Source organism: Anas acuta, chromosome 16 (assembly GCF_963932015.1).
Source record: "Anas acuta chromosome 16, bAnaAcu1.1, whole genome shotgun sequence".
In the NCBI taxonomy this organism is placed as follows: domain Eukaryota; kingdom Metazoa; phylum Chordata; class Aves; order Anseriformes; family Anatidae; genus Anas; species Anas acuta.
Genome location: NC_088994.1, coordinates 16,404,171 through 16,424,732, shown reverse-complemented (window position 1 = coordinate 16,424,732; position 20,562 = coordinate 16,404,171). Strand labels below are relative to the sequence as shown.

At 43.0% G+C, this 20,562-nt stretch overlaps 1 protein-coding gene across 3 annotated transcripts; it reads left to right on the top strand.

Annotated features, from left to right (window-relative positions):
• Positions 1-173: 173 nt before the first annotated feature.
• RPRD1B (regulation of nuclear pre-mRNA domain containing 1B) lies at positions 174-20,562 on the top strand. Of its 3 annotated transcripts, XM_068700444.1 has the most exons (8): positions 174-486; positions 1,581-1,710; positions 2,774-2,907; positions 9,448-9,560; positions 11,307-11,433; positions 12,408-12,583; positions 16,781-16,836; positions 18,849-18,986. In XM_068700444.1, the coding sequence occupies exons 1-7, from the start codon at positions 336-338 to the stop codon at positions 16,811-16,813; spliced, it is 864 nt and encodes a 287-aa protein (XP_068556545.1). In that variant the 5' UTR covers positions 174-335; the 3' UTR covers positions 16,814-16,836; positions 18,849-18,986. The 3 variants fall into 3 exon arrangements, with proteins under 3 accessions (XP_068556545.1, XP_068556544.1, XP_068556543.1); XM_068700443.1 differs by lacking the exon at positions 16,781-16,836 and having other exon boundaries at positions 175-486; positions 9,454-9,560; positions 18,849-20,562; XM_068700442.1 differs by lacking the exon at positions 16,781-16,836 and having other exon boundaries at positions 177-486; positions 18,849-20,562.

Below are 20,562 nucleotides of genomic sequence, written 5' to 3'. Positions count from 1 at the left end.
CCGGGCCCGCAGCGCCACAAAGCGCCCGAAGGGGCCTTGCGGCCACAGGGCCGCCAGAAAAGTCGCGGCCGCTCGCACTGCGCATGCGCCGCGTGTCAGCGGGATTCAGCGGCTAGCCGGAGAGGCCGCGCATGCGCCGTGCTTCTCCCCCCTGCCCTCGCGGCGCGCCGTAGCCCCGCGCCCTCCGACCCGGCGGGGAGGGGCCGCGCCGCCATCTTGTGGCGGCGCTGAGGGGCTCGGTGAGGCCGCGTCGCGCCCCCCGGGCCCAGCAGCCCCGCGCGGGGCCGGCCGCCGCCGCCACCACCGCCACCAGCACCACCGCCACCACCAGCACCATGTCGTCCTTCTCCGAGTCGGCGCTGGAGAAGAAGCTGTCGGAGCTGAGCAACTCGCAGCAGAGCGTGCAGACGCTGTCGCTGTGGCTCATCCACCACCGCAAGCACGCCGGGCCCATCGTCTCCGTCTGGCACCGGGAGCTCCGCAAAGGTGGGCGGGGAGCGGGGAGCGGGGAGCGGGGCTGGGCCCGGCCGGGCAGCGCGAGGGGAACCGGGGCTGAGGCTGGGGCCTGCCCCGAGGGCTGCGCGGTGCCCTCGGGTAAAACAGCCCCGTGTTTGGGTGGTGGGTCAGCCTTTGGATCCATTTTTCTTTAAATTTACATTATTTAGCCACTGGAGAGCTCTGTCAACCAGGTCTGGGTTAAGCCAAGTAAACGCGGTCCGTGGGGAGCGCTCAGGGCTGGTGGTGCCGCCCAGGAGCGCTCCGAGGCTTGCCCCGTGCCCCCCCTCAGGGCTGGGGGCTCCCCGGGGGGGCTGTGACACGAGCCCGGGCACCGCTCATGGCAGCCGGCAGCGTTAACCCTGTGCCTACAGCTGCTCACGGTGCTGTGCGAGGCTCAGGTCGGGCTCGTTTCCATGCGTTTGTTAATTGGGGCCACTTAAGTCACTTTTTTGAAGGGTCTCGGTGGGGCCTGCTGTGGAGTTAAGGGCTCGTATTTGCTCTCAGGTGTGCATGTTCCTGGCCGTTGTGCTCTGGAGAAGGGTGTGAGAAGGGGGTCTCCTGGGGCTTCTGCCCGTGGGGAAATAGGGTCTGGTGGGGGGAAGGTGAGGGAGGGAAGTTAGGGAATGAGGAGAGGCGGGATGGTGGAGCTGCACAGCACTGTCTGGAAAAAACAACTTGAGTCTCTGCAATAGCGTTCTCATGCAATTTCATTTTGTTCTGAATTAAGCAATTCTATACCTTTTTTCCCCCCCCCCTGGAGCAAAGTAATTGTTGGTAGGTTAGAACAGCTCATTTTAATCTTTATGTGTTTAAAGTTTAGTTCTTGCAGTTTTCTTTGGAGTTGAGGTGTTGCATACGAAAAGCGTTAAGCTCATCTTTATTTTATAAATTTTTTAGGGAAAAAAGGCAGCAGAAGTTAAGAGATCAACAGCTACTTGAAAACCTCTGACCTGCCATAGTAAAATGGAAATATTTTGACCTTTGTTTTTTAGGCTAAAACCCTATAAGCAGCTTTGAAAATCATGTTAATGACTTCAGGTAAAAGTGAGAAGTAAAAGGAATCTCTTTTTTTTTTTTTCCAGCAAAATCAAGTAGGAAACTTACTTTCCTATATCTAGCAAATGATGTCATCCAGAACAGTAAGAGGAAGGGTCCTGAATTTACAAGGGAATTTGAATCTGTTCTTGTGGATGCTTTTTCTCACGTTGCCAGGTATGTGGTTGTGTTACGTATTTATTCAGCTTTTTTCTCTAGAGGTTTGCATTCTTGTTACGCAAAGTTTAATGCAACTGTCTTAAATATCAGGGGTGTTCTTAAATATCAGGGGTGATTAAACCTTGTCTCTAGTAGAGACGAGGTTCAGGCTGCTTTGCACCTAGGGCTGTGTGGCGGTAATATTTCTCTTTGGGGAAACTTGTCAAGCTGTGAGGCACTGATTGACATGCAGACATTCTTTGCATGCAACTTCTGTGCACTTTATTTTAATTGTTGCCAAAAGATCTAGCAGCTCTGTGCATGGGTAGTGAAGCTGAATGGTTGCATCTGTTTTTTGAAGCCCCTCGATGAATGAATGCCCCGTTGTTAGAAGACTTTAAAACAGAGCTGGTATTTTAGGTCACAGCATCCTCCTCAGTATTTGGGCTCGAGCATAGTTTCGTTTTTGTATGACTTGTTTTAATGGTTATCTGATCACTGGCCTCCTTGTTAGGGGAAGGAAGAATTTTATCCCTAAAAGGGAAGCAGGGACGCAGCTAACCTGTCAAACATCAGTTAAGATGTTCTCTAAATAGCATGATAATTCTTATTATCCCAACTAAACAACTTTGCTGTTCTGTGTATGTAGTGGTACCCTGCTCTGGATGGCTGACGTTTGGTGTGCATTTAGGTGCCTAATGATCCAAACAACCTGCCTTTTAATTGGGATGTTACTGACTGAAACAACTGTTTAAAGTTTAATACTCTGAATCGTAAACGTGCCAACTTGGAGATGTTTTATAACTCTTCTTGCAGGCCTGAAAGATAGCAAATTTCTTCCTTTAAAACTTCTGCCCACACGTTGGGGAGGGAAGGTGAGGCACGTTCAGGCTGCCTTTGGTTCCAGTAAGGGGGAAGCTGGTCACAAGTGTGTTTTACACAGTTTGTCTTGGACAATGAGAGAATCTCTCATACTGCAAACACTGCGGTGGATGCAGATGCTAGCTTGGAAGATGCTCTCTTAAAAATACTCTGTATGTTTTTCAGCTGAACTATAATTACTTCTTAAATTTTTGAACAGAGAAGCAGATGAGGGCTGCAAAAAGCCCTTGGAACGATTGCTTAACATTTGGCAAGAAAGGAGTGTGTATGGCAGCGAGTTCATACAACAACTGAAGCTTTCTATGGAAGACTCCAATAGCCCCCAAACTAAAGGTAAACATGTACTGTTTTTGTTGAGTATTTTACTGTTTATTATATTTTTATTTTTTCTTTAATTGGTATATGCTTTACTGAAAGAGTAGCAGTGAGGTGTTAAGCTCTGGGCTGCTGTAGTTGAGTTATTGGCAGAGCTGGTCATGGAGATCCTTCAGGATTGTCTGAGAGAAGCCTGGTTTTGTCAGGCTCGTTGTTCCAGCTTGCAGGTGTGTTGGCTGGTGACTGGCAGCAAGCTTAATTAACACCAGGTAACTTCTGCCTCTGCACGTGTACAAGCGTATGACAGACAGAATACGCCAGGGCTGTCTTTTGATGTGAAAAGAAGTAGGTAGGTTGTGCAGAACTGTTGTGTCTACCCTGAGAGTTAATGTTCTGTTCTAAGTGTCTGAGAGTAGTCAGCGGGGTTATTATACTGGCTTATTCAATATTGTTAGTGCTTTCATTCTTATATTAATTTTTAATTTCACGTAGTTTTATTAAAAAGCCCTTGCTGAATTATAATAAAATACATGAAAGCTGGAATATATGCCCAGAAGCTTGTCAGGTCTCTTTCTTTTACGAGCTGAAGTCATTTGGAGGAAACGTAATATTTTTTCATCATTTAACATCGTTAGAACATTGTGGTTATACCCTTATTATTCAGGTTCTCATATCTGTCTCCTGCAATGCAAACTTCTTGTGGTTACTATACTTTCATACTTCTATAGCACTGACGATATTTAATGGGTAGTACCCTAAGGGCAAGCAGGGAGCAGCAGCGTGGTGCCTAAACTGTGGAAGGTGAGGGTCATTAAAAGCTAAGTGTTCTGGTCAAGAGAGTATTTGTCTACTCTGCAGCTAAAGATGGTGTCAGTGTCTTCACGTTAGCCAGAATCAGACTGTTGCTTTGACCAAACTCCGCTCAGCTCCACGTAGGGTACTGTACTTGGTGAGACAGTTATTGGTGAAGTACTCCTAGGCTGTTCTTGGTGAAAACGAGGAAGATGAGTGTGAGCCTTCTGCTGAGGTTGGTAATAATGCAGCCTTAGATGTATGTCTCCATATTCAGTCTGCAGTTGTGTCTTTTTTTTTTTTAGCATGTTTCTTGAGGCAAAATTACTGAATGGGTGCTTTAGCAGCTTACAACACAGACCTGCCAACTTAATGTAATTTAAGTATTGCGTTCAGAAAGCGTTGCCTTCTTCTCACGTGCTGGGAGGACTGGCTGACCCGATCGAAGGGGTTGTCCCTTTGGTGTCAGGACAGCGGGGCTGTCCTGGTGGTGGGAGCGGGGCAGCGTGTTCTGGAGGGCTGGGACGTGCCTGGGCTGTGAGTGAGGTAGGTCAAGTTGTGTCTTTTTGCTGTTGTCTGAGTGCAATGCATAAGACAGCTGGTTGTTGTGGAAGGACAGAGCTCAGGTTCCAGAATTCTTTTTAAACTGATTGTGAGGGTTTGAAACCCTTGATTTATTAAGGTACCTAGGTAAATTGCACTTTTTTTATTTAAATAACATGATATGTGTCCAAGAAGCACAGCTGCGACCGCCGGGTGAGTTGGCAATGAGCTGCTGCTCAGTGTCATCGGCTGCTGGGCTGATGGCATCAGTCAGCCCTGCACTGTTAGCTTCAGAACTTAAAGCTGTTTATGCAAAATCAGGCTCACACCGAGTGTAACGGAACTTTGGGGGAAACAATGAAAATGCATAACTGCTTTGTGCACACTTAGACTTGGCAAGGATCTTAGGTTTTTGTCTGGGTAATTGGAGACATTAATGTACTGTGTTCTACTTGAGAGACCAGCTCAGGCTTCTCAGCAGTGTGAATATTGCAGTCTTCTTGTCAATTCATTGTTTAAAAAAAACAAACCTTCAAATTTTTTCTTAATTTAAAAGCTTGGGGTTCTCCTGACTTTTTCTTTGCTTTGACTGACGTGTTTTCAAGTTAGCTTCATAATCGTAAGATCTATTTTCATAAGGGATTTTTATGGCTTTCTACGATGAACTGTTTTTTGTCTGGTGGTCAGCTGCCTGTGTTGCAAAAGGCTTTGTGGTTACTCTATTCTGTTTTCAAACAGGTGAACGTGAGTGAGATGGACAATAACATCTTGTTTTACGGACATAATGTGTGTCATAAAAGTGGAAAATGGTGGTGTACCACTCCTCCAAAACCCTTCTTACTTCGTCTTTTTATGTTCGTCCAAGGAGATGTTGCTTAGAAATATGTAGCATTAGTAATTTTAGATTGGTGCAAGGCTATGCTGTTAAAATTTTGAAGCATCTTAAGAGTATCTGGTGTTATGAGGGAGCATTCTCTTCTCCAGCCTGACGCGTGGCAACAAGCGTGTGCAGCTAGTTCTGTGTTTTTGTTTCATGCTGCAGTGTCTTACGTGACTGGGTCGCCAGCTGCTGTTTTCGGACGAGGATGGCTCTGCTTTGCTTCCAGAGCACCAGTTACACATGGGGTTATAACTTGCCAAACTAAAGCAGAGTCCTGAATCAGTGAGGAAAGACATCCTTAACGCTTGTTGGTGCATGTTTGGATGGTGCAACCCACTGCTTGCTTGAGTAGTAGCAGATAAATGTGTGTCTGGTGTCAGTTGGAGGCACTTGCTGGATACCTGCCGCAGAACAGAATTGATTTAATGAATGATGAAGCTGGCCGTTAAGAGAGGTGGAGAGCTGAGAGTATTGGCTCTTTCTAATCATTTTATTCCCCAGTTTTTAATTTTTCATTGGTACAGCTTACTACCATTCTGCAGTCCTTCAGGTTACTTAAGGAAATGTGCATAGACATGGAGATGAACTTTCTGAATATTGATATCTTGTTTTCAATTGAGCGTGTTCATCAAGCTTGAATTTGCTTTCTCATTAATCCTGTATTGCAAATTCAGGCATAGGAAGTAAGAGCCATGCTAAAATATGGAGAGGAACATCAGAGGGGAGCCAGCAGTGATGTCTGCAAGGAAAAAAAAATGGGTTAGAATAGTTGGAAGGTATAGTGGACCATTAGGTTTCTTTTGTATCTTCTGGTGTTCTGTGATGGTCTGCTGTTTTCTGCAGTTGTATTTGACGTTCTGTCCTAAATTGCTTTCCAAAAGCGTGTCTTTCATATACATGTAAGGTTTCTTGGATCTTGCCTGAGTTTCCAAATTCCTGGAATTTAGAACCTAAAGACTACAAAAGTTTTGTTTTAGTTACAGTTTTAGGAGGGTTTTTTTGGTTATGCAGGTTGAGGATGATGGCTCTGCAAAACACACAAACAAAGCTGTTGAAAGGCAGAAGGGCTGAATTGAAGTAAAGTTACCTACAGAACTTTGGAGGTAGAGCCCTAGAGCCCTCCCGTCTTACAGGTTTGCCTGTTCTAGGAACAGCGTGTCTGATGTAGTGGGGTCACTGCGTTTGCCTGTAGACAATTTTCTGCTCATGCAGCTCGCCGCATAGCTCTATGCATCACTGTCAGAAAAGTCACACGGTGTAACTGAGGCGGATAAGTCATGTAAATTAAGGGCTGCTTGACTTTTTTTAGAACCCCTTGTGTAGTTCTCTCCAGTGAAATGCACAGCTTGCATCAGGAGTTCCTTACAGGTGGTTTGGCTGCTTCTTGAATGAGGAAATGAACTTAACCAAGTGCTCATGAGTAAAGACAGTGTGTTCCTTTTATATTACCTTGAGATTAAAAAAAAGCCCAAACAAACGTAATGTTAATGTTTTTATTAGAACAAAGTTTCAACTTCCTAGTTCTCCTTTTGAATACGTGTACACAGATTGCACAGTCAGTTCCTCTTTACCGTGAATTTGATCCTGCAGTCAAATCAAAGCAGCTTCTTTACAACTAAAAGTAGTGGCAAGAAATGAAAGTGCGGTGAAGACCCTAGGTGGGAAGATCTCCCCCTTTGCAGCTTACAGGAAAACTCACTTTGTCACTAAAGTATTTGACACTATAAGCTTTCTCAAGCCACCAGATACAGTTTGAAGACTGAAAAATGAGTTGGTGGAGAAATTCCTGTACGATTCTCTCTGGATGCTCCTGACACCATAGCAGCAACAAGATCAACAACAACCTGGCATTGCACTGCAGAGCTGTTATGTCAGCACTTGTCAGTTACTGTGGAGAAAAAAGGTGCTTCACTCTTTGAAGGCTTTTAGGGAGCAGTTCAGTTTCTGAGCTGTGAAGAAGACCCCAAAGGAAGCAGGAGAGCTGACATCTACTCCAGCAGTGGCTTCTTTATCTTCTTTGTGTCAGGAGTGTTCTCTTGATTTTCCTGGAAGAAGCTGTCTGTCTTCTCCAAGGGTGTTTTGATTGTTTCAAAAGCTGTTACATACCACTGAATTCTGATCAGTTTTAGATGCTCTTAATGTTTCTTTCCTCTTCTCTTGCTGGATTTGACAGGCTCTTTCAGATGTGTAGCAGCAGTTAAATTACTTCTGGCTAGTAGACTTTTGACTGCCACCCAGGCAGGGTGCGTTAGAACAGGATGCCGGTGTAAATTATATTTCAGTGGTGCCTTTCTGTCGTGTGCTCTTGAGTTTGAAAATAGATTTTTTTTTTCCCTCATTTTTATGAGATAGAGATGGTGTTCGCAGGATTCTTCAGTGAGGTCTTCTGCTGCCCATGTTTACCAGTGCCAGGGTGACACAGTCCACGTTGGCCTCATTCGACTCGTGCCCCAGAGCTGCCTGCTTGCTCTGTGCTCCTTGTTCCTCTGGCCGCCGAGTCCCTTGGCTGCCCTTAGCATGCTTGGGGCCAGGCTGATTTTTGGGCACTCTGGCTGCTGGCGCATAGGAGTGCAGGTGCTCGTGCACCTCCCTTCTGCTGCAAGGCCTTTCCAATCCCACTCGTTGGATCTCATTGAGACGGGGAATTCAGCAGACTGCCTGATCCTCTGTTAGTCATAAGCGAGCATCGAGTTGTGTCTCGTGGTAGGACAGCTGGCAGCACAGCAGGAACAGTTCTTCAGCAATTTGAATCCCAATTCTCATTCATGTTTTCTCTTCTGTGCTCTCTGTGGTCATGCGTTCCTATATTGGTTACTGTGTGTTTATCTTCTGTTGGTTAATTACTCTGTGCTAAGTGCATACAAGTGCACTTATAAGTGTGTGTAAGCACTGATGGCACATGGCACTGGGTTGTGGAACTTCATGCGCTCTGTTTGCCCATTTTGCTGCCTGCACATCTTCCTTCCAGCTCTGTACCTCTGTCCAACGGCCATTTCTCTTGTTAATCCGATGTGCTGCTTGTTGGCCACGTTACGAAGCACTCCTCATCAGCTGGATGCATGCAGTAGTTAGACTGTTGGTTTTCCTAGCCTAGGCAGCTTTGCTCTAGTGTACATTAAAAAATATTTTGGTTGAAGATAACTGTTTTCTGTGGTTCTTTGCCTTCCAATGAGTTAATACGTTCTCTCATGGATGCATTTATATTTGTCTCATGAAGGTCATTCACCTTTTTCACATGTGAGCAGGATTTCCTTTGACTTTCCCTCCATTAAAATAATGTTTTTCAGATATGTGTCCCACCTGACAAGGCACACAAAATTTGGCATTAAAGACACCTTATGCTTCCTTATTATCTAGGCAGACTGATTTTGTGTCGAATTAAGTGATCTTAGATTTTTCTGTGGTTCAAAGTGTATACAGATTGTTTCTCTTTAACTCCACGATTATCCTGGTGAGATCTGATTCCATTCGAGTGATGTTCTCAGGACTCTGTCCTCAGCTTTTTTTCAATTTATCCCAACTCTTACGAATTGTGGTGGCAAGTCTGGAGAATGGTTTGTCTTCTGCAGGCTCTGTAACTGGATCAAGGGCTGTGTTAAGACTTCTGACTCATTAAATGAACTGTCTTCTCTTTCAAGCTAAGATATGGTATACCAGGGTTCATTCATACTTTGTCTTGCTTTATGGAATTTATTTCTGAAGTGTTAGAGGTTGCCTTGGAGATTGGTTCATGCTCAGCCCATAACTGCTGTTGCTGTCACACCGTGCTACAGAGCTTTAGTTTGACAAAGCTCTTCTGAAGTCTGTTTTGATGGAAGAGCAAAAGGGTGAATAACCAGCAGCTATTCAGTTGATTGTGGGACTACAGTGAGCATATGCTTGATGCAAAAAACAACCTGAAATTCTTCTGTCCATATGTATCCTAGGTCCTTGCTTTATTTCTACTGGTAGAAAATCCTTTCCTGCATGCATGGTATTAACCAGGGAATCCGAGCAGCGTTGAAGGCCTGCCATTTACTGACAAGCTAGGGCATTTCCTTGGCTTCCCTACTTCCACTGTAGAAGACACAAAGCTGTGTACAGTGCATACGGATACAAAGACTGTATCCTTGTAGTTAGAGTACATGCATGCACAGAGATACCCGTGTGGGCAAAATCAACCTTTTCTTGCAGTTTTTTATTTGATTATTGGGAGTATGATGCCAATGTTAGAGTCCGTCTGTGGTCATCTTTCACTTTAGAGAAGCCTTATCATCAGAGCACCTGGTACATTTTGTTGGAAGCAGGGATGGTTATGGTGGGCAGATCTGGTATCCAAATGAGTTGCTTATGTGTGTCTTCAGTTGCAGAGGAGAAGAAGTCTTTAAAGCGGACTTTTCAGCAAATACAAGAGGAGGAAGATGACGATTACCCTGGGAGCTACTCACCCCAAGACCCTAGTGCTGGGCCACTGCTGGTATGTGGGGTGGGTGGAGAGTGGGAGTTCTGAAAGCCACCTCCTGTGTGGTACCACCACAAGGTGGAGCTGCCAACAAGTGAAATGTTTAATGGAGAAGTTCAGTTGGGGGTTAAGGCAACAGTGTGACATGGAACAGATTCTTTTTTCATGTTGAAACTGCCAATTCTGAGTGATTTCATGTAGTCCCAACTAAGGTCTCAATATTGCTACCAGTAAAGAATCTCAAAGGACTGCTAGAAGAGCAAACTTTATTTTTAATTATTTCTAAGATCAGAGTGTAATCTCTCAAAGCCAAAGCTGTAATACAGAACATTTTTTTTTTGTGAGGGGTGGGTAGAACATATCTCTCCAGGTGAGAGCTCAGAGCTCAACCTTTGATAGATTTTTATGGAGGTTGGTTAGGAAAATCAGTTTTGAAGACTTTTTTGAGGCTGAGTGGTGTAGAAATAATAGGAATGAGAGGATTATTCTGACCATTTAAGGCTGCAAAATGAACATATGTTAAATCATTGTCTATTTGAGAAGGATGCAAGAAATTACACAATCCATCTGGTAGACTGTGAACTTTGAAAAATAAAAATAAATCATGGTTGTCAAAGAAATGAGCAAGTTTTTTGTTGTTTTGTACTTCCAGATGCATTACAGCTTATGGTTTCTTTCGATGATAAACATTGTATTTGTTACCGCTGGAAAGCATTAGTAGTTTGCAAATTAGTAGCAACTATTAGGCAATGGGCCCTAATGTTCAGATAAAACTAAGACTCCTGTAAATATTTATTTGATTTTTTTCAGCGTTTTTATTAGTTTTTCAAACTAACTACTGAAATGCTGTTTAAACGACAGTGTTGTTTACAGGGCAAGCATTCCAAATACAAAAACCTTCTGTTAAATGAAGAAATGGAGTGCTTTTTATTTCTGCTTATGGAGTCTCCCCTCACAAATCCAGAGCATAGAGGAAATGTATTGGGTCAGGGGAGGTGCTCTTAATGCTGTCCTCATCCATGTTCTTTTAAACTAGGATATTTTTTGAGTGTATTCATTTAAGCTGACAATGCATTAAAACATTTGAGAACTGAAATTGAGGGGATACAGTGGAGTGTAGTTTAATTGTAGTGTGCTTCCAATGACCCAGCTCTGCTAAAAGAGGATAGTGATGTCTCTGCAAAACCAGGGCAGCATAAAGTGTGCTTTAACAGCGACATCTTTCACTGTAGCCGTAGTTCTGGTTGGTAACCAGTTACGAAATTCTAAAACTTGTAGCAGTAGACATTTGACACAGTTTTACTTTGGACTGATACAAAGCTGTTTTTTTCCAAGTTGTAATGCACCTGTGGGAACTGACAACAGGGTGCATTTCTGTAAAAAGATGACTGGCTAACAGAAAAAGTCCCCATTTTGTGCTACACGAAAATCAGGTGGTTGTGCCTCAGACTGGCCTGGTGGTGTAGTGTACTTCTAGGCTTTGTCTTGAATGGTCACTTCAGTAGAATGAGAGGTTTTTCACTGCAGGTTCTTGAAAAAGGTGGTCCTACTCCAGTTATGCATAAGTCACCAAACACTAGAATATTGTCAACTAAGTGAATGTCCTCCGTGTAAGGAAGCACCTGTTGAAAAGTCACTTGCAAAAAAATATTCTGAAAGTGGTTGGTTTTAAAAATAGGTGACTTCACATGGAGTGGCTGCATCCACAGGAAATGGCAGAGCAGTTAACCTGGTTTTAATGTTAGCTAACTTGCCTTGTAGACTGAGGATTTGATCAAAGCCCTACAAGACTTGGAAAATGCAGCATCAGGAGATGCAACAGTGCGGCAAAAAATTGCTTCCCTGCCTCAGGAAGTTCAAGACGTTTCATTACTGGAGAAAATTACAGGTATGAAACTGGAAGAGAAATGGGTCCAAAGAATAACCATAAGACAATCCTTGATTTCTAAAGAACTACAGTATACAGGGAGCAAACTTCTGCTTTTATGTCCTTGCTTTGTAGTTCTTGGCCAATTAATAGATATTGATTTTACTTCATAGGATTTTAAATTAAGCTTATCTACATTTTTTTTTCCTGCATGTACCAAGATTTTTGTGCTCAGATAATGTCAACAGCATTTTGCAAGAATGTAAGGGCAATATGGCCAGAGTTCTCAAATGGATGTGTTTGATTTTGAACACCTTGACTGTTAAATATTCTTGACTGTTATCAGACTATCCTAGTGCACACATACTCGTTGATTGTTATGGAAAAGGAAACTCACTACTCCCATAAGTCTTTATTTAGTCAGTCTTTATTTAAACTGAGTTTTGCAATTTTGTTTGAAAAGTAATCTTGAACTGATTTGACTTCTATTCCTAGAAGTAGTTTAATTCAGAACACATTATGATGTGTCACTTTTTTCAGTCCTTTATATTATAATCTTACTGTGTCCAACTGTGAAGAGTGGTGTGCAATTCATATGTTTGCTTGTATTGATTCATTCTGAGTTATTCAGAGAAAAGGGGAATTAGGATGTGCATACCATCTGATGTAATTTCCAGAAGTACAGTCTGAAGTGTTTAATTAACCTGGTTATAGAGAATAACTTCATAGCTTTTCCCCACCCCATACCATTGACATCTCTGTAAGAAAAAGACACACCTGATTGCGTCAGTGTCTGAAACCCACCATTCTTGAGTTTCTGGTCCTGCCCATTTCCTTTATATCCCCTGTGATTAGAACTCTTATTTTCCTATCAAGCCAGAAGTGTATTTGAATGCAATCTTAATGCGCGCGTTGTTGGTGAATTGTGGCCTTTCTTCCAAAGATAGAAGGCTTTAAACTTTGTCCTCTAAATTACCGACTACTTTTTCATGTAGACAAAGAGGCAGCCGAACGTCTTTCGAAGACTGTGGATGAAGCATGCCTGTTGCTAGCGGAGTACAATGGCCGGCTGGCAGCAGAGCTGGAGGACCGGCGCCAGCTGGCACGCATGCTGATTGAGTACACGCAGAATCAGAAGGATGTGTTGACGGAGAAGGAGAAGAAACTAGAAGTGAGTACTGATGACACCAGTGCCAGCAAGCCGATTGTCTCACCAGATACTCCCAGTTGACTCCAAATGCATGTGTGTATCTAAAAGACGATAATTGTAGGTGTTATGTTTCAATTTGGAGTAAAACTGGGAGGAAAGTGGTGTAAAAGCTTTGAAGAAAACGTTGGTTCTGATGTTCACACTATTAATGTTTTACTACACATCGACTTTGGAAGGCCCAGAACTTTAAAAACCTATAAAGAAAAATAGGCTCATTTAACGATGCTTTTCTTTCAGATCTACTAATTTTTTAATGAAATCCCCATTTCCAAATGAAACCCCCATTCCCAAGAAGCCAAGATCTTTGCCGTAATCAGCTGTTTTTTTGGTTGGTGTGTTGTTTTTTTTTCCTTATGACTGCATCCTCTTCATCTGCCTTCCTAGCCTCTACTTGATAAAAGCAATGCAGTTTAAGCAAGCTCTCCCAGCCTTTAACACACTTTTACCTACAGCTTCAATGGTAGAATATAAATTGGGCTGATACCGAAGGATGATGACTTGCATTTCCTGCCATAGCTCCCTTGAGTAAAGAGGGCATGAAACTAAAAATGGGACTAAAAATGGCTGGAGCTGACCATCAGCTACAAGCCCTAGAGTGAGCGTGCACAGGCTGCAGCTGACAGACATTTATCTGAACGGTCTTTCTCAGAGGAAGTTCTTTCAGCACTGCGCCCTGGGACTAGTATGGAAGTTTAATTAATGATTTTGGTTGTATGTCACTCTGCCATCTGTTAAACTGCCCCTTGGCGACACATTAAGGGCTTCCTCTACACTGTCGGCTGCTGATTATTATGAACAGCTGTTGCTGGGTGGGACATGAGTTGCTGTAGAGGACAAAGTCTTCTGGAAGGAGACTGTGTGTAGCAATTGCAAGTTCTGTTTACTGTCATGACAAACCTAATTCTCCAACAGCTAGGCAACATTGTTCCGAGGCAAACTTCATTTTGAATGTATTCTTTGTCATGTGTGGTTATACTGGAGTTTCTGAATGTCTTCTGACTGTGAACATTGCTTTTCCAGAGCAACATTTTTTCCAAATCAGCCAAACAAGTGCTGATGCTGTATTCAGAATTAGAGTTGATGGTTAATAATTCTGTTAGCTTGGTTAGCTTGAATTTCTTTGACTGTAGCATCTGTCTTATGATTGAGACATTAAAAGGCACTTTCAGACACGGATGAGAAGGATGCCATAAAAACATACTTTTTGGCACAGATTCACTGAAGACTAGTGGAAATCTTGGGTCAGTTTTATTTCCTTGCTGAAAGGAGGACACCTGGCTAATAGAAACTTTTTTATTTCTATATACATAAATGAAAATGTGATACGTAGTGCTGTTTATTTTTTAGAGGCTAATGGCAACCTAATGCACAGCAATGTTTTCAAAAGTCCTAAACAATCCATCTATACATTTGAGTCGGCTTGGTACAACGTTAAACTCTCTAGTGCACAACCTGAAACTGTTTTTTGTTTGTTTTTGAAAACGTGCTGTTGGTAAGTTGGTACTGTTGTTACTTGAAAACTGTAACTCTGGCAGAGGCAGAAATGGAATCCTGAAAATTTAGCAGTTCCCTGAGCAAGCTGCTTTGTTGATAGGAATAACCCTGTGGGTGCTAACGGGATGGGTTGCTTGTACCCTTCTGAGTAAAAACATGAAAAAATGTTGGAAACTAAAGAATGATTTTATTAAATCGTTAAGATAGTCTGTCATTCTGCTGAAACAAGGTGGTCTTAGTACTGTAGAAGTCTAAAATCATTTGCAGGAAATGCAACTCCAGTATTTATTCAGCATGAAGGCACAACTCATATTCGTGTCAAATCTCACACCTTAGCTGAGGGATATTGCCTGAGTAAAGCACTCCGTTGTTCTTGAGTGGTGGAGGGTTAGTAAATAACAGGAAGTGTTGGTTACCGATGGGGCAGGCCGTATCTACTTATCAGTTTTGTTTGATGTTCTCATGGAAACGCAATTGATAAGGGCCTGGATTTTTCTTTGTAGCACTAATAAGCATTTTAATAGAGGTATCAAAATTCTTGCAGCAATTAGGGAGTGTATTAAAACCCCAAGCATTTTTTTAAGGAAATAATTTTAAACATTCTAATTTTAAATATCTTCCTACTGAGTGGCTTGCTCTCTCAAGATATCTTTCCCTGAATCTTTGGTGCTATCGACTGCAAGTGTGCAGAGGAACACCCAGACAGTGGTGTGCTGCAGTTCGTGGGACTGCACTGCCTGATTAAGGTGGTGAGGAGTGACTCAGGGTATAGCTGTACTCCCAGCTGGGAGCCTCAGTCATGCCTGTGGGCGTGGGGTGAGGAGGAAGGCAGGCGGTTTCCTAGCATCCAAACTCTGCCTGAGGACCTTGGGCTCTGGATCAGACCTCAGATGTGTCTCATCTTTCACTTCTGTGCGGTTGGGTTTGGATAGAAATCAGCAAGTTTGTGGGTAATTCATGTTTTGTTTCCTGTTCTCTTCTCTTGATTTTTGTGTAAATGCTTGTCAGCTGCCTTCTTTTGACTGAGACTGCTCCTGCCCCTAGGATTGTAGGGTTTCCTTACAAGGCAAAGTGGTGTCTCCTCTCTTTGCAGACAAGCCCTTTAAAACTTGCATTCTATGAGGTTTGGTTGGTTATAACTGACGTGGAGAATGCTGGTGGTTTTTTTTTTTCCTGTCATGTTGACATCAGCCAGTTTTATAGCGTTCTAGTGAGGTGGCTTTTCAATGAAACGCTTCCATCAGGTTCATTCAGGGGTGTTTAATTCTGATTTTGTTTGTTTCAAGGACTGAGCATCTAATTCACTTGGACAGTGGGTATGTAGAATCCAGCAGACTGAGAGGGAACGTTGATTAGTGAAGGCATTCATGTGGCACAGTGCCAGTTTTTCTGTATCAAAGTCCTGCTTACAGCAAAGATCTCATTATTTTGCCTAAAAAAGGCAAATAGCATCCAAATACCATTAATCTTAATAAAAGCCTACTATGCAGCAAGGCAATTAGCTAGACTCATGGAGGACAAACTAAGACCTCAGAAAGCAGTGATTTCTTCTAAGTGCGCTTCATTTTTGGGTGGGGTTTATAGGCTAGGTGGACTTCATGCAGAAATCTGCAAAATCTGCAGTGTGCAGTTTCACAGCCTGTCACCTAAGGCAGTTAATGACAAACTTGCTTCCAGAGTCTGTGTTGCAGAATTGGCCACAGCTTGGGTTGTGGAAAAAGAAAAGCCCCTGAGCCTGAAAGGAGGTTGCGTGTCCCTGCTCCTTACGCATGCTCCTGAAGATGACAAATGGCAAATCCAGATGAGCGTGCCTTGCTGTGCCTGCGCAGGTAACAGGATCCAGGGGAACGCCTTGCTGGTAGCATTTCTTCCATGTCGCAGAGGGACCTCAGTGGGCAGCAGCCTGACGGCAGTGGCTGTGTCTGGGCTCTGTGGCTGACACCCAGCCTTCAGCTCTCTGCCTTGTGCCCGCTCTGTGCCCCCCAGGGGCTTCAGCTCCGCCAGCAGCCCCTGGCCCAGTGGTGCTGCCCAGCCTCTCCTTCGCCGCTCTGCGGTTGTCAGCACATTTCAGCACCAGAGCAGGTGGAAAGTGTTAAGCACAAAGGAGACAGCTCTCCACCACAGTCTGGGTTGTGTATCAGATCTGTCCAGCAAGCATTCATCTCTTCTAGGAAATCTTGATTCCTGGATTACTCCCTTAGAACATTGTTTCCATTCCTGAATATAGTGACCTTTTTCTGAGCCAGTGTTTAATGTATTGGAGGCTGGTGCTACTTTGTTGTGAGTTTGCTTTTTTTTTTCTTGATTTAGGCCTTCCTGCTTTAACCAAAACTTTTATGTAGAGTAGTTAATGCCTTCATTAACCAACTAGTAAGGCAGAATTGCTTAGAATTGCACAGATGTGGTTTTCACGGTGACTTGAATTTTTTGTCATCATGCGTACAAAAGACTGTTCAAAGTATGAAGGTATTTCTGGTAGGACATAAGTTTGAAATAGGCCATTAAAGGATATTCTTATCTGGGGCTAGCTGGGAATTTACAGCATGCATTTACATAGCCGTTCCAGGTGTATTCTGAGTTGTTGCAATCAGTTTTGCTTCTCACTATTCTAATTCAAAGTAATGAAACAAAGAGAATGTAAACTCATTGCTTGTAACCCTGCAGGATCTGCTCGCTTTGATATTTGGGAGAAGGTGAAGAGAATTTCCATCACTGAGAAGGTTAGAAAGATTGGATTAAAGTTGTAAACCCTTCAGAAAGACATTTTGATTAAATGTGCACCCAGTTTTATTTGATCTTCAAAGATGAAATTCTGTTCTCTGGTAAACGGTCTTCTCTTTGCCAGATAACTAAGAAATAAAGTATGTTAATGCTACAACTGGCTTTATGGAAACATTTTATGTACTTTTTTTTCTTAGTTTCATTGTTTACTGCATTCTGCGGATGCCCCCTGCCAAATGACATGCCTAATTAAATAAAAGGTGGTGCATTTGAGAAGAAATGATGTAATACTGTTTTTATAATGATTTAAACAGCTGGTTTTGTGATTCCAAACACTTACATAACTCAAAATATTTCAGAACGTTGAAAATGATACAAATTTAAATCTTTAATTGAGATTCTGTATTAGATAACTTGAGTACGTGTTTGCCTGTTCTTAAACTGCCTTTAAACATAATTTAACGAGGTAACATTCTTTCATTTTCAGGGTCCAAACTCTTCTTCTATCTTCTCATTATGAAGCACAGATCACTGTTACCTGGTTTCTTTTAGATTGTAGAGGCTTCTGAGAAGGGGTAGAAATGTCATAGAACCATAGAATTATCTGGAGTTGGAACAGACACGCCAGGAAACCAGGTCCCACTCCTGGCTCTGCACAGGACCACCCAAACTCAGACACGGGGTCTGGGTGCTGTCCCAACGCTCCTTGAACTCCAGCAGCTCGGTGCTGTGACCTGGGGAGCTTGTTCAGTGCCCAACCACCTCCGGGTGCAGAACCTTCCCCTAACACCCGCCTGACCCTCCCCTGCCGCAGTTCCATGCTGTTCCCTCGGGTCCTGTCACTCTCCGACAGCTTTGTCTTTGTCCCGGGGTGCCACTCCTGCAGCTCGCTGCCCGATGGAGCCCCAAATCCCTTTCCATGGGGCTGCTCTCCAGCCTCTTGTTCCCCAGTGTGAGCACAGACCCAGGGCTGTCCCGTCCCAGGTGCAGAATCCACCACCTGCTCTGGTTGAACTGCAGCTGGTGATTGCCCGGCATTCTAATCTGTCAAGATCTCTCTGCAAGGCCTTTCTACTCTCAAGGGAGTCAACAGCTCCTCCTCATTTAGCATCATCTGCAAACTTGCTTAGTGTGCATTTGGGTCCTGGGTCCAGATTGTTTATAAAAAACAGTGAGGAGAACTGGATGTATAACGGGAGTTTGAGTGTTCAATCCAAATGTCATTTGTGGGAAAAAAATAATTGCAAGTTTCGTTAGGGGTCTTTAACTTACTGCTTTTCTCTCTTTGTAGTAGAATTCTGAAAACATTGAGTGTATTTTGCTTGGTTTTAACCTAGTGTGCACATACCTTTCTCTGATTTACGTTTAGTGATCACACACTTATTGCTTTGTTTGCTAACGTGCCAGCCTAATGCTAGAGCCATTGTGGGTGCTAACGTGAGTCTTCTGTCTGATGGCAAGAAGAGACCGTATTTCGCAACAAACATTTGTTTTAGATTTAATGACTGAAAAGGGAATATCTGGTTATCTGAATATTCAGAATTCCTCAAGTTGGAGGGGGGAGCATTTCAGCAAAGTAGTAATACCTCTGGTATTCCTCATCCTGCTGCCTTCGTCAGTGGGATGGATCTGAATGGCGGTGTGTCAGTGTTCCTCCGTTGGCTGTGGGCAAAAGTCAGTTGTCAGGGAAGAACATAAGAATAGAGCAGCTATATAGTGACAGTTTTATCAAATATTATACCAGGCCCCAGAGGGTGCAAATTTTTGAGCCTTTACATGCTTTCTCATTGAGAATAAGGGTTCTGGGATGCCAAAGCTTGTGGACCTCCCACTGATACCAGGTTATGAATTTGGGTGCAGATGCCAGGTGTGCCATGCCAGCAGTGGCTCAGAGGAAGCCAGTACCTTGCCACGTTTTCTCAGAATTCTCTCCTAGAAAATAATCTTAGCTAAAAGCACTGTAAATTAACTTGTTTTTAATTTTTGGTCTCTTCTCTCTTCTTTTCCTTAGGAATATAAACAGAAGCTTGCTCGGGTAACCCAGGTCCGCAAGGAGCTGAAGTCCCACATCCAGAGCCTTCCAGATCTGTCACTGCTGCCCAATGTCACAGGAGGTCTGGCACCTCTGCCATCTGCTGGTGACCTGTTTTCAACAGACTAGAACAAATGATGTCCCCCAGTTTCCATTATTACCAGCAAAAGTAAGAAGACTGGTGTTGGCTTGAAATCCAGTCTTCCAAGATCTACCGTAGGAAGGAACTTGCAGACCCTGCTTTGAACCTCTTGGCTGCTCATGCTCACACTCTCTCTGTGTACACTGGCTCACACTGAGGGGAGGATGAAGAGTGAGCTTTTGTGAGCTCTGAAGGGAGTGGGGATAGTCCATGTAATAGGCAAACTTTTTTTTCATATTTTTCCATACTCTTTAGTTTGTTTGCTCTTAGCACTTGTTACCCCCACAAAAGTCATGGGAATCATGTACGTATGTATCTGGAAAGTTTTCAAAGAAATGTTGACCATATAACATTTTCCTCTGTAAAAGTATTGTATTATTTCTGAATGTCTTGTCTGTTTTAGTTGGGTTTCTGAACCTCATATCTGAAAGCAGTAGAGTGGCTAGTGGGCTTCATAGGGGTGCGTGTGTGTGTGTATGCAGGTACTGTACCGTGTCAGTGAAAGATGAAGGCATCTACTGAACAATAGCACAAATATTTTTTCTTAAATCTACAGTTCCTCATACTGTTTTAGGCCTGACATAAAAGATAGTTCCTATTTGGCATGAACATAAATTGAAACTCACCACAGGCAATAAAAATAAACAGCTTTTCTTTGTGAATTAGAGAGCTCCGTAATTTATACTCTGCTGAGCAATGCAGAACTGGATATTACCTAAACAAGAGTGGAAGTAAATTTTGTTCTCGCTACCTTAGATTTATACCACATTTTTCTTCTTCATTATACAAACGTAAATGGTCACAGAAGCTTTGGTTTACCTGAGAGCTTGGAATGGTGGACTGCAACTGGTGCTATCCCAGTGCCAGGCACTGTCTGCTCTCTGTAGCTTTAGTGATTTTATTTGATGAGCAGAAGTTAAATGTGTTATAAATATTTATATAGAAGACAGACCCACATGTATGCACATACCCTGCATGCACATGTGCCATGTCCATGCATGTAGATATTAGGATGTACTTAATTTTGTGTCACAGATTATTGTGAGTTGATTTAAATATTAGGGGGAAAAGAAAATTTAAAATACTCTTAATTCCATTAATTTGCTAGCTAATGTTTTAGCTGCCGTGGATGTAGTTAAATTTCGGTTTGTGTGTTAGGTCTATCAAGCTGGATTCTGATCACTGAAAAGCATTCCAATTTGGATAACAATTTTGCTTAAATTTATCTGTCACTCTAAAACACCTTAAGTTTCTGGAAACACTTGATCTGACAACACAGGCTCCGTAACACAGAGGCTGAAATTAGTCAAAGTGCTGTGCTGTGCTTGTGCCTCCCTATAGTCTTAAGCTGCTGTTCTCAAAGACATGAGAGGAAACCTACAGAAATGCAAATCTTGTTCTGTGTTCGCATTAATTTATTTTACAGGGTATTCAGTAGCCTATTCAGCATTCAGTTAAAGCAAATCATACATTTTTGATCATTTAATTGTTAAAAAGCTCATGTGCTTTTTCTTACTGACACTTCACTGTCCCTTTTTTTTTTTTTTTTTT